General features: G+C 48.5%; 1 protein-coding gene across 1 annotated transcript; it reads right to left on the bottom strand.

Moving 5' to 3' along the window:
- Positions 1–1,895: 1,895 nt before the first annotated feature.
- LOC119401612 (solute carrier family 22 member 8) lies at positions 1,896–12,870 on the bottom strand. Its single transcript, XM_037668512.2, has 6 exons — positions 11,946–12,870; positions 9,883–9,978; positions 7,773–7,988; positions 5,748–5,965; positions 3,421–3,679; positions 1,896–2,502 (listed from the first exon to the last, which is right to left on the bottom strand). Exons 1-6 carry the CDS (start codon positions 12,705–12,707, stop codon positions 1,924–1,926), a joined length of 2,130 nt encoding a protein of 709 aa, XP_037524440.1. The 5' UTR covers positions 12,708–12,870; the 3' UTR covers positions 1,896–1,923.
- Between the last annotated feature and the right edge of the window lie 1,290 nt (positions 12,871–14,160).

The raw sequence follows: 14,160 nt of genomic DNA, 5'->3' as shown, positions 1-14,160 counted from the left end.
CGGTCGTGGCAGGTCGAGGCTGTTTTCCAAACAGCATGTGTGACTAAAGGTATAAGTATAGACATATACGTACGAACGTCGATCCCCTTTCCCCGTTCCTTCCTTCCCACTCTCTTTCCGCCACTTTTCTGCGACGCAAGATCATGTGGCATCCGCAGTTACTAGAGGGTACCGCATTTTCGCGTTTTTTGCCCCTGGGCCGGTGCTCTGCATTGTGCAAGTGGCACGTTGGGTTGCGACTGTCGGTTGTTGTGAGATTGTCTTTCCTAAATACGAATTATTTATTGGGTTTTACGTGCCAAACCAAGCATATGATTATACTGGCACTCAGAAAATTTCTGCCACCCGGGTTTTTTTTTTTTTTTTAACGGGAACCTAAACCTAAGTACACGGGCCTCTAATATTTCGCCTCCGTCGAAATACGACCCCCGCGGCCAGGATCGAACCGGTGACATTCGTGTCCACAGCCCAGCGTCGTGACCACTGTACCACTGCGGCGGCTTAGCGGGCATTTCAATGCTCAATCCATTAGAAGCCTCAGCTTGCACAAAAAGCGCGAGAAAAAGCTTATTTGTGTTGTCCCCCTGAAACACCACAGAATAAGCCTTAGTTCGTCTACGACAGCAGTGCCGTCTAAGGTAAAGAAACTAACAACCAAAAAATTCACCAACGATTCCGATACCGCCTAATGCAAATTCTAATAATATGTGGGGTTTAACGTCCCAAAACCGATATGATTATGAGAGACGCCGTAGTGGAGGACTCCGGAAATTTCGACCACCTGGGGTTCTTTAACGTGCACCTAAATCTAAGTACACGGGCCTCAGATAATGCAAATTCTGAGCGCAGCGTCGTGTAGGGGCAACGACAACTGTGTTTGGATTTTCGCTATCCGCAGTTGTAGCAATGTAACATTCGCTACATATTGCCACAGAAACTGACAGCGCTCCAGTGCTGCGCACACCACTCTGTACATTGAAGGCGTCATGAACCAAGCGATCAACGCCGACAGCCCCGTTAAGACAACCGGAGCCAGCCACAGTGCTATGCATTGAAGGCGTCGTGAACCAAGCGAAACGCCGACAGCCCGGTTACTACAAGCGAAGCCAGTCACAGTGCTATGCATTGAAGGCGTCGTGAACCAAGCGAAACACCGACAGCCCCGTTACAAGCGAAGCCAGCCACATGCAAGTGCCAGCTCTGCATGCGCACGAGCTGCGAACGAGCGGCCAGCGCGTGTGACGGAGAAAGAAAGCGAGGTTAGAGGCAAGTGGTTCGTGGTATCAGCAGACTCCGCGTTCGCTCTCTTTCGTCTTCGTTCGCTCCACTGCTTACACCGCCGACGCCAACGGCGACTCCGCTCAACGTAGGAACGGGCGCCTAAGAGCTCCACTCTAAAACGTAAATCATAAGAAAAGGAAACGAAAAATCCTTCAAAATTCCTAAAGCGAAATTCAGGCAAGAATTAGTGGTCTAGGAATGGCATTCGTTCTTGCATTTGGATAACCCGCGAAAACTAAGAGACCCCCCCCCCCCCGCCCCGCTCCTCCGACTGCTGGCTACTCCAATGCTATGCAAGTTTGCAGCATTTTCATGGTGCGGAAAATGGTAAAACATATAGACGCATTGCATTGCTACATACACCGACACTTCACGATTACAACACACGCTGAGATGTGAGTAATAAAGAATCGCAGAAGCTCGTCGAAGTTAATGCAGAAAGTCGCATGTTCCTGGCAATGACAGAACCAAGTCCACGACAAAAAAAACGCGTTTTGGCACATAAGTGCAAAGCGATAAAAAGTGATCAATATTATTGCCAATTGTCACAGCAATATCGGCAAACACGTCAACGCTCACACACATCGTCAAACAAGTTGCCTGGAATTACCATGGTGTCCATGGCGAGCCGATTAGGAACATTCATTCACGCTCGTTAGTCGGCGAATGCTGTGGGGACACCCTCCTGTGCACCCTCCACGACATCGGGCTATCGATAGACAGCATCGGGTCTACCGGCTGGTCCCGAACAAACGGTGAGGCGTCTCCCGCGAATAAATCTTTCGGAGTGTGTGGCACTAGCATCGCTGACGCCGCAAAGGCCAGAAGACCCAGCGACGTCACCGCCGTCGGCAGCACATTGGCGGGCAGGGGCATGGATTCGAAGTCGCGGAACATCGTGCCCATCATGGCTCCAACGCGGCCGGACATGAATGCACCGGAGTAGCCCAGGCTTCGCACCGGTGTAGGGAACGCGTCGACGGTGTGCACCACCAGGGCAACGTAGGCGACGTTGAGAATGATCACGGAGCTACAGTAGGCGAGAAGCAGGGACGACCGGCCGCCCAGGGCCACAAGGACCGACTGCAACGCCGACATCAGGGAGCACGCGGCCAGCACAGGTACAGCGCAGCGCTGGCCGCCGTGCCGCCGCGTCAATGCGTAGGCGAAAGCCATGGCCGGGAAATTGCCGGTCACCACGAACCACTGGGCTGCCTGGATCTGCGCAATGTGATTTAGTGTCAACATGTACGACATAATGTCCACATGATGGTATGCTCTCACTCTCTCTCTTTCTGTAACTGAAATATACACTGTTTTCTTTCATTCTTTCCCTCAAGCACTGATATGTTGGCTGCAGAGCTTTTAACTCGTACAACACGCGCTACGTGTGCTGTCTTGAATTTTGACAATGTCTACTCGTCTGAGGCAAGCGACATTACACCACTGTATACCATGTACAGCTAAACTAGTGCCGTTCATCTTCTCGCTTTACTAAACGATATCTTCGAGTCTTCTGCTCGTTCCAGACGCATTGTCATGCGTCACACGGCTGTACGTCGATTTTTAAAGAGAAGGTGTCTTTGTCTACACTGTACCATCGTCGTCGCCGTAGTATTAGTAGTAGTAGTAGGTGTCATGCAGGTCACGTGATCAGACGGGAAGAGAATAAAAAATAAAACCAAAATGATGATGATCATGCTCGAAATTACGCTGATGATGATGAATTTTGCACCGAAATTCATCAACATCATCATCATTACAGGTTGGCTCTCCGATAGTTTTTACGGAGTGGAACTGGCTGGACTTTTCTTATTTTAGAGCTTTGTAAGGAATAAGTAAACCCACCACGGTGGTCTAGGGTTCTATAAAGAAAAAAAAAACCATGGTGGTCTAGGGGTTATGGTGCTCGACTGCTGACCCGAAGGTCGCGGGATCGAATCCCGGCCGCGGCGGCCGCGTTTGGATGGAGGCGGAATACTAGAGGTCCGTGTACCTAGATTTAGGGCCACGTCAAAGAAATCCAGGCGGCCGAAATTTCCGGAGTCCTCCATTACGGCGTCCCTCCTAATCATATTGGGGTTTTGGGACGGAAAAACCCATAATTATTATTTTGAAGCAATAAATTATAGTACGAACCCACGGTCCGAGCTTCCAGTAGTCCCTCGCGTAGTAGGCGATGTACACGAAGAACCAGCACCCGAACAGGGCGAAGCACCGGGACCGCACTGGCGCCGACGCGATGTACCGCAGAAGCCTCGGATACCGCAACACAGCCTGCTCACCGAGGAACTCCGCCTCCTTGCGTATCCGCTCGAGTCGGTCGCGGACAAGATCCGGATCCTCGAGATTCAGCCGAGCGGCCCACAAGGCGACGCGCTCGGCATCGTCGAACTTGCTGCAGGTGGGGGGAGGGGGGGTGGACGTTTGTTTGTGATACAACGGAACAAGAGACGAAAAAAACCTACCCCAGTTCCACTCAGTGCGAAATCTGCAGAAACAGCGGAGCTTCCGTTCTCCCGTGTTTCTCCTGCGGTTTTATGTCATGTTTTGTGATTTTATGTGGGTGTCTGTGATTATATGTCTGTGATTGCATTGTTTGTAGAGTAGAGATGAGCGAAAAAAGAGGTGTGGCAGCCCCTGCGACACCCGCCACTGCTACAATGACTTTAGACCCTATTCATGCTCGAGCCACCCTTTCCCGTTCCACTGTGCGGCTACTGCTTCGTCCACGACCTAAAGTCCCTTGATATATAGAAAGTAGCGACACTCTCCTCCATATCCTCTCCCAAGTGTCCAACCCTCCTCTCCCAAGTGTCCAAACCGTATCTATCTCCTCTCCCAAACGACCACCGTGCGGGCGCCGGCCCTATAACCCGGCTCGCGCCACTTTCCTATCAAGAATGCTATGTCACGCAGATAACGCGCGCGTTTCCCAGGCGACGGCCCGTGAAGCGGGAAGGTGGAAGGCGGGAGAGGAGGGTGCTCGGCGTGGCGGCTCGGGTAAAAGAAAGACGGTACTTTCCCAAAAATATCCAGGGACTTTACCACGACCTAGGTAGTTACGCCATCTGTGTGTGTATCTGGGAACCGGAACGTGATATGCGACGCGGATACCCATCGGAGCTGTTTAATTCTTTGAGCACGCCAATGTTTCTACAAGTGGTCTTGTATTCTTCAAGGCCGCAACAACCTACTTTTGCGCGTGCAAGTGCCTGCTTCGTATGTCTCAAAGAAGGCAAGACCACTTATTGAAACGTTGGCTCTAGCGACATCCCGTATTCAAGGATTTTTCATCTCTTCAAACTTCCATATTTTCCTGAACTTCTGCCTTCAAAGAACAACAGAGATGTCGTGCTTCAACCAACTGTGTTGTGCCACTTTAAATTCAAATCTAAACGCTTATTTGCCGCCTTTTCACAAGAGAGATGTCACATGCAATGTCAACTACACAGTAACTAAGAAATGTGACGCATTTTAATATTGAAACACAGAAAGCCGTCGTGGCTTACAACACTCAAAGCGGCCAGTTTCAATTGGAGTAGGAGGGGATGACCGGCTTATGCAGAGGTGACCGACCTGGGCACGTGCCATATGACGCAGGAACAAACGTTCATATAGAGGAAACCGCTGTTCACTTGACGATATCTAAGCCAAGACCGTCTTCTTACCTAATCCCATACAGCGGGTTCCTGCCTCAAATGCCTAATTCATTCATTTGCCCAAAAAGCTTTCTTTCGGCGTTCATTGTTACTACAGCTTGATACGGACAATTTTAATCTTTACAAGGCTGTTGAGAAGACAATACGGGGTGAATACGTGGAACACATCGCACACTGACTATAAAACGAAGACATTCTTGTATTAGTAACACCACCTAAACACACTAAACAAAGGAATGTTAATACTCCTAAACCTACTTATCAGAGTACACCAGAAAAGTATTGATCAGGCAATAAATAAGCACTACAGAGCACGATAACGTTAACAAAGGTACAACCGCCGCAGGAAAGAAACGTTTCGTTAGGTAATTATTTTACGGACTTCAGATGTCATTCTTACTGAATGTCACTGATGAATGTATCTTTTAAAGAATGATATGCACGTCCTGTACAAACTTAATCCCCTACTTAAGTTCGAGATTGTCTTACACTGCCTAATTTTCATTTTTGCATCTCTAATTGAGCCTTGTTTATACGTATACGGCTTTTTGTGTTTGTGTGTAATCCTGCCAAAGTTATATTTATCATTCCATCTATCAATATGGTATTGTAAATTCTTTGACACTGCCTACATCGTCACATCTGGTGAGGCTAGCGCATTGTGCGGTATTCATGAGCATTCATGTTGCTCTACTTGAGGCAACCGTCATGTGTCAATGCTTCTTACACACGGCCGCTGTGATTCAGTGGCTGTAGGGTTATGAAAGGTCGCGGGTTCGATTCCTCTGCCACTGTATAGCTTACTTGTTGTAGAGACACCAATGGGGTGACTCCTCGATCGTGAAGACCAGGCACGCTAGCAAGAGTGCCGGTACAAGTAGCACAGCGTGCAGCATCCGCCATGTCGGGAACACAGCGCTCACTGTTGCGACGAACACGGGAGAGAGGCACGTGGCCAGACTCACGGAGGCAGCCACGAAAGCTCCTCTGGGACCTGCCGGTGTGGACTCGAACAGCAGCACCTGCCGGTAGCCGTTTGAACGACAGGAATAATTAGGAGGACTTGCTTTTGGGCTAGTTGGTGTTGAACGTCATAGTGTAGCGCGAAGACACAGACAGACTCAGGCAGAAGAGACAGATAAGGGAGACATGAACAAAATAAGAAGTACAAAAGGGAAGTCCAATGGCTTAGCTTATATACAAGCACGTACAGTGCTCATGTATAGAACCGCGTCATCAAAATATTTAGTATAACCACTGGCATACGCTATTGCTCGAGATAACTCTAATGTCTTCAGACGTACACTATTGTTTATGAACTGATTTATTGCGGATCAAGCAAGCGCGGCCGGTCGTGCGCGTTAGAAGCGAGCACACATGAGCCAATGTTCCAAGGCATCCAACTCCAAGACAAACATACAGGCGGCGCTAGTAGCCATTCATACGTAAGAACTTTTCAGTTGTTAGTCGGCATTTGTTGTGTATTTTCTCTTGTGTCCGTGTTTGCATGCCCTGTCTTTGAACAGCATTAACCGCGTCATGTCAGTAAGAGTCTTGCTGCTAAGGGTAATGTTGCCTCCGATGTAAGCGTTCTAGACGAGATTACACCTATATGACCGGAACTAAAGACGGAAAGACGGCGGAAACGAAAATATATGTGCATGGATTTGTCATGAAATGTCCTATCTTGGACCTAGTCTGAGAACCGTGTCTGAGAACCTCTGAAAGACCTTGTCTGAGGACCTTTTAACTTGGTCTGACGGAAGCAAAATGACGGAATCATTTAAGACGAGCTGCCCAAGGGTAACTCATGAGCGAGGAAACATCAATTTGTCTGTTTAGCTGCAGTCAGAATCAATCTCTTTCTTCTGTAAACTTTTCAACTTCTTCCTGAAATAAATGCCGTAACGTTCCTTAGTTATAAACAGTGAAAGCAGAGTTTTCAGGAGATCACGAAGGTGGTTAGTATAGCGCATTTACTTAACTAGAGCATACTGCTATTTTTATACGGATGAACCTAGTTTCTTGGACGTATATCGACTTGTCCAAACTGCGTCTGCGCAGTTTGGACAATGTGTGCCTCCGTGAGCCCAATAATTCTCAAAAAGGCCAAGCTAGCTCGCAATTGTCGCTACACTGTCGAGAATGCGGATGTGTCCCTTTGCTTGACAACACCACCATTTTGTACCATCACAGCGGACAGACGCAGCGGGAAATTGTGAAGGCTGCCCACATCAGCGTTCTGTCCGATGCGTTGCTAGGCCTCAATTGCCTCACTCGACAAAGCTCAATTATCTGAGCTTACGTAGATAGTTATAGCTTTGCTGCTTTTCGTAACTTGTTTTTCTAAACGGACCCTCATGTGCATGCCGTATGCATCCCTGTTCTTTCAGTACGGTTAGGCGCAATAAATGTTTCAGTTGGAAGTCAGCAGTCGTCCTGTGTTGTTCTTCCTTTTTGTCACTCTTTTTTTTTGCGTTTTTTTATTATTATGCATTCATACCAAGTAGCCCAGCTTATCCCTCTTTTGATCATTCAAACACGTCGGCAGGATAACCGATGGTCATTAAGGGTAACTGACTGGATTCCAAGAGATGGCAAACGCGTGAGGGGGAGACAGAAAATTAGGTGGGTGGATGAGATTAAGAAGTTTGCAGGTATAACGTGGCAGCAGAAAGCACAGGACCGGGTTGATTGGCGGAACATGGGAGAGGCCTTTGCCCTGCAGTGGGCGTAGACAGGCTGATGATGATGATGATGATGATGGTGATGATGATGATCATTCAAACTACAACGCCTACCTACTGCGAGAATCACCTGCAAGCATACCGTGGAAATGACGTCTAGTGCTCCGGTCGATGCGCCTGACAGGAACCGCAGCACCGTAAACCATAGCAGCGATTCACAGAGGCAGACTCCCGATCCGGACAGCAGAAGCAGGAGCGCGGCGGCTATCAACACTGGTCGCCTTCCCACGACGTCCGCTGTGAGGCCCATCGTGGGAACGGCCACGGCGCCTCCCGTCATGAACGTGGCCCAGATGAGCTGTGAAAGGCAGAAAGGAGTGGGTCAGACCTCGTCGTCACACCGCTTCACAAATACTGAAGCAGGAGTGCCTCTCCCAAGTATCTATCCCCAGGATTCAGGCGCGAATAACGATACACGGACTGCAAATGCGTCAAAATGGCATAGCATATTTCCAAGGCACTCAATATTACATTCTAAGAAAGAAAATGGCGGATTATGTCGCTTTGTGTGAGTTTCAGTAATTAATGTTACTTAGCGTGCAAAGAAATATCATAAGGAACCGCTTTATTCGAGTCGAACTCGAGCTGACACACGCTGATGATACATATAATTAGGAAGTTATACAAATGATGATGATATGTCCAGTGGACAAAGAAGAGTTAGCGACTGCGCTCGCAATATCCAGTTCTTCAATCAGTCAGCTTCAATACTTGCATAAAAAGAATTCTATATTCGGCCCAAAATGCGTGGCTACTTTGTTTTTTTTTTGGTTCTATTAGTTTCGAGCAAAGAAATATAATACTCTTGACGTTGGTCCTGAAAAGTGGCACGTCGAACGATCGTCGAACATGGTAGTGTCCCCAGCAAGATGATCCTCTGCAGCAATACGCGGCACAATAAAGTTAGTTAAATGAGCGCTAATTGTCCACTGAAGAAGCCAGCACAAGTGTGCACACTGCGTCTCAAGCAATTTGAGGAAACATGCGGTGCGTGGCGTGCCTCCGTAGTCGATTTGTACAAGTGTACACACCGCCGCTGAAGAAGCTATAATCTCACGTGCCTTTCCACAGGTGGCTTCTGAGCGTCAAGCAGCAATTATCTTAATCGATAAAATGAAGCCGAACTTCCTGACATGCCCCTTCGTGCTAAGGTGCCATTCTAAGGGGGCTGTCACCCCGACAAGCTACTCATTGCAGTAGCTTTTTGCGACTGCTCCTTTTTTTTTTTGAAATATAAATAAACATTGAACTGAATACTACGTTTGAACGTCAAGTGCGTCGAGGTGGAAGCTATGCAAGTAGTTCGATCAGCAAAATTTGCAAGTCCGTGCGTCTCGCGCTTGGAATTTGTCGTCTAAACGTGTCCCCCGCGAATGGATCCGGCTGCGCGCTACCGTAACTGATCGCGGAGGCCACGATACAAGCGCAAAGAGACGCTAAGCGATCCAGAACAACCTGTTGACAACCGCATAAATAAGGGGGTTATTTATTTCTGAGGTGCGAAGCATCCTCGTTTATTAGTCTAAAACCGAAAAAAAAAATTGATTTACGGGTGGTAAAATCGTTCAACTATTTCCTGGGGCGAACGCATCTGCTGCGAGAAGTCTCGCTAGCCTCCATAGCGTTGCACCTGATGCATATGAAATGCAATATAGCTATTCCAACTCAGCCTATTTGCTGCAATTTAAAGCACGTATATTTGGGTTCAATGATAAACACATATGAAAAAATGATCAGCGCACGTTCGGACACAGTCGCGAAACGAGACACACGCGTGCGTCTGGTATTTGTACTTCACAGCTATCGCGGTGCATGGTTACGATGGTTTGCGCGCTAGTTTCACCTGTAGCCAATTACATTAATTTATACCGCGCATAGACGAGCTATTTTCACCAGCAAACTGACATTGGTACAGCGTGACTGCATACACAGGACGTCATGGTTTGTAAGCAGCACGGTTCAATATCCCTTTGTTTTAAGGAGTCATAAAGGAGATGGTCTTACTCCCTGAGGAATAGAAGATTCCTGCTACTGTTTGTTGTATGTGGTCTAGTTGCCTGAAGGTGTGTGAGTGTTATGTGCTAGAACCAACTTCAAAGGCTGTTTCTATGAGGTTGAAATTTAGCGTAAGCTAGAAAAAAAAACGCCTGCTTGTCATGGTCCTGTTTATTTCTATTTCAAATTATGCTTACATGTTTCAACCGACTCCGCTGGCATACAAGGTCCCACTCGGCGACAATGGTCGACCTTGACTGGCTTTTGTCGTACTCCCAGTGGTCGCATGGCACCTGCAAAGCATTATCTATTATAAAGCTAACTGGTAAGACCTGCGGAGAACAGACCCCAACAGACTTCTTTTGAGCTCGGGTCATGTGCCTACACGTGCAGTGAATTGATTTGACGGTGCTCCTTTTAGGTTTAAAAGATAATAATTGAAACGTGCCCTAACTGCTGACCGCTGGTTAAACTATGAATAAATTCAATCAACTTTTATGTTAAGCACAGTGGCACATTCAGGGAACGCGTGTAGAGATCCAGTCAACATCACGTATCTTACGCAGCGCATCTTATCAACCAGCGCGCCACGAGAACACGTGATGAGCACTGACCACAGGGGATTTTTTTTTCACATGCCAAGCTTTTTGGGACGAAACAGAGGAAGCGCACAACAAAGTGAAGTTGCAGCTTGCAGCTTGTATTTAGATCTTTTGCACTACCAACCTAAATCCCTTTCATAATTTGTAAGTGGGCTTCCCTGCGCTGCTAATTCGCCAAACAGATGGCGGTACCTGCCTTGCTTCAAGTGGAGACGAAGCCCTAGATGCATGCGTTGGGGCTTGTCTAGTATGCGTTTTTCAGGAGAGCTGAGTCTACATTTTCCACGTCAGAGCGCAACCAAACTGTGCTTGAACACGCTGTTTGCAGAGACTAGCCGCCATCAGTTGGGCTAGCTGCATCGCAGGAAAGCTTGCTTTACAATTATGAAAATGATCTATTACAAAAGAATTTCTATAGTGTGAGCGCCTGTACTTGCCCGGTGGTTTCATATCATTCGCATATTACCCATACAAGCTGTTCAGCATACGCATTGATAGCTGATCTACTTAACCATAAGCACACAGCTGTCAAAGAAAAAGGCTTTTTTGACGGGCTTATTAATGTTATCATAGTAGCTCCTGTGGAATCTACGTTGCATTATAAACTCAGTGACGGAACATTGCGCATTGGAACAAGAGTTCCCCAGCTGGAGCTAGAGCGCGAGATACAGCGCAGGCGCTAAACCAACTTCGCGATACGCGATGGTTCTGTATAAGACAATTTCATCAGCCTCTTTTGGCTTCTCGGTGGCTTCAACACTCCGCATGTGCTCCACAGCTGCTCCTCCTCTGCAATTGTGACATACGCGAAGCGCTCTCGATTTACAAAAAAAAAGGGGGGGGGGGGGTAGAGAGGGGGTAGAGAGTATTGCTATAAAATTGGGCAAAGTATTACTTTGAAAGGGTTTCCGGACGTCCCAGGTCTTCTAACCTTTTCTGATCGTTACCAGTTCGACAGTTATTGGCAAGCTGGGCGTTGGCGAGATTGTGGTGATTATCTCTGGGGCAAGAACTTAGAGCGCTCCCCAAGCATGGCGGATAGGCCAGGAACACTGCGATGGAACTCTAGCTGCAACGTCAGCTAGAGTTTTGCTTTAAACAAACACTCAGTATTAGACTCAGGTCTCCGTAAGTCGGTGTAGAAACTGTAAATTTTGCCTCCATTATGTGGAAGATCTGTAGTATGTGACATTAGTGCTGTGTCCCCGGCGTTAACAAACGTGTAAACCTGCGGGCGCATTAAGGGCTTTTCTTCAGGGACGTGCTTGAAAAAAGTAAAACCTATAGAACAACAAAGTTGAGCTAGTTGGCACGGTATTGATGATAAAAGAATGTTTGTGTTTACGTTGTCTTGGTCTCATCTCTTGTGTCCGTGTTAATACGCCTACAGTCTTCATCGGGAAAACCTACCTTTAGTGACCCCCCAAAATCAAGCCTGTGACTTCAACAACGCTCTGCACGGCGAGCACGGACAAGCCGAAACAGAAAATTATAACTTTTTCTTCGTTTCCAATGCAATTTCATTCTAGAATAAGTTGCTGCCGCGTAACACCGAACACTACAGATAAATCTAGCAATGCTATCGGGCTGCCGCCGTTCTTGTAAACGAATACCGGGGAGAGCTGAGACACGCTGAACTCTATCATGGCACATCTCACCTTCGTCGAGTTGTCTGTGCCGTTCATCGGGGCAGGGTCGAAATGTGTGCACTCGCCGTAGCTGTCGTTGGCGTACGGCGGCACGCTGGCGTGCCTCGAACTGACGGGAGATTCAGCCGAACCGGAGGCGGGTCGCGGGTTCGTTTCGCACCAGTACTTCACGGGGTGCGACTCCACAACCAGCAGGAAGCTCTGCGAATAGGACACGAACACGGCCACGCAAGCGAAGACGAGCACCACGCGCTGGAAGCCGCCGTGGCCGAAGATGAACAGGCTCTGTACCGGGGACTCCGTGAGGCCAGACGATCGCTCGACGTCCATCGTAAGAGTTCGCGCAGTGGAATACGAAGTCAGTGGCTCTTTCGATTTGGACGTGATTGTCTCTGCCGTGGGCAGGGCCAGTCCTTTTGATTGTGTAACGGGGGTATCGGTTGATGGTCCCGGTATTTCGCTTGGTGTCGTCCCCGTTGTAGTGACCGCGGATGCCTGAGGTCCACGGTGTGCGTCCGGAGCAGCGTTTGTAGTGGGCTCTGGTTTGTCCAGTACCGCGAAAACGGTCTTGGCTCTTGTTGACGACAACCTTTCACGCTTGGTCGAGTGGTTGGTGATCGCGGAGGACGGTGGTTTCTCTTCATTAGCGGCGGGAGTTCTGGTTGAAGACGGTTTCTCTTTTTCAACCTCGGCTGTAGTTAACGATGCTGAAGGTGCTTCGGATTCGGCTGTGGCTATTTCAGATCCTGGCGACGGCATCTCTTTCGGCATCTCTTTCGGCTTCGCTGCTTCCAAACCTTCCTTCCGTGTGGGCCTGATCAAATTGATGGTTCGTGGTGGCGATTCCGTAGGCTTTGCCGGTACGCTCCCAGCAGGCGAGGTTGACGCTTCACTCGGCTTCGCCCGTGCGTTCTTAGCCCTTAAGAGTGCACTCCCCGTGTGGTTTCGCGCAGCCGCCTTGTTTCGCGGTGATGGCAGTTCTTCGGGGTATGCTGACGTACCGGCAGATGTCAAGGGTCGATGGTCGTCGAGCCGTACCGTGATCGGAACGGGTGGCGACGTCCGTCGCGGCTCTTCTCGCCTCCCGGAGACGCGCTTCTTCTTCGATTTCGACAAGTCGCGTTTGGGCATGACTTCGGACGTGCGACCAGCCTTCACGAACGAATCGGCTTCTTCTTCCTCATCACTTACAGCTCGAGCGCGATCTGTGCAAGTCGGAGAAAATAATGAATATATATTAATAACGATGGTAATTAGGAGAGTCAATATGATTATGATTCATTTTTACTATTCGCACGCGCCTACTACGGACAACTGGCCACAAACCGAGTGGGATATTTTTTAAATGACGTCGATAATAAGCAAACAAAGCAAGATATCTAGAGTAAAGATATATATGAGAGAAGCTGTACTAAAGAAAATATGAAGTACGCACAGGGATTGAGTTAACCTTGCTTATCCGCTGTGGTAACGCCCAATAAAATTGACCCTCCCACGTAAAGGCCCTAGCGGTATATTAGGATACCTGAGTGAATAAATAAATGAAAAGTGCAGTCTCTCGTCATGCTTTCGCTTCACTGGTACACTTGGAAGCATCGATACCGTAATATCGCCTACTGTATATGACAACGTCAAGGTTATGTAACTTTGGCTTGCTTCAGTGTACTACACTGCAGGCGATTTAGACATAGCTCGTAGCAAAAGTGGCCTGCCACTCTTGCTACAAGCTGCGTCGAACGTATACCTTAAGCAGAAAAGCTTGTAACGCCCTTTGCGGCCCAAACAACACGTATACCTTCTTTCGACACTCGCTTTATCAGTTGGCGGGTGAAATTTTGTCGCCGCGACATCCAAACACGTAAGCCTGTCGAAAACGCGCGATGATGCGTTCAGCGGAAGTGATAACGGCGGCGTGTTGTTCGCGCTTGCAAAACGGCTGGCAAAAGGTGACTCGTGAGGGCCCGACGACAAGGGGCTTGTTCCTGGAAAAAGCGTGCTTTTGCTCGAGAGGAAATAATGTTTGGCCCCCGCACGTTCGTTAAAACACGCGTAGAGGCATCTTTGCTACAGTAAAGCAGAGTCTGATGGGTACTTCACGTTCCATCACGAATGCCAGAGCCGAACATGCCGTCGAACACGCGTCAGTCACCCGTGTTATTTGACTTTACACCATACCCGCCCCGGGGGTCTAGTGGTTATGGTGCTCGACTGCTGACCCGAAGGT

This window comes from Rhipicephalus sanguineus, chromosome 8 (assembly GCF_013339695.2).
Source record: "Rhipicephalus sanguineus isolate Rsan-2018 chromosome 8, BIME_Rsan_1.4, whole genome shotgun sequence".
Lineage (NCBI taxonomy): Eukaryota > Metazoa > Arthropoda > Arachnida > Ixodida > Ixodidae > Rhipicephalus > Rhipicephalus sanguineus.
Note: the sequence above shows the minus strand (reverse complement) of the source record. Positions and strands in the feature narration are given on the sequence as shown.

What these genes read in the sequence shown, in the direction of transcription:
- LOC119401612 (XM_037668512.2), bottom strand. Translation starts at nt 12,707, where the DNA reads ATGCCGAAAGAGATGCCGTCGCCAGGATCTGAAATAGCCACAGCCGAA. An exon ending in AGCGGAGTCGGTTGAAACAT is followed by an intron (nt 7,989 to 9,882) that starts GTAAGCATAATT and finishes TGCCTTTCACAG; the next exon opens with CTCATCTGGGCCACGTTCAT. An exon ending in ACTGGAAGCTCGGACCGTGG is followed by an intron (nt 2,503 to 3,420) that starts GTTCGTACTATA and finishes CACATTGCGCAG; the next exon opens with ATCCAGGCAGCCCAGTGGTT.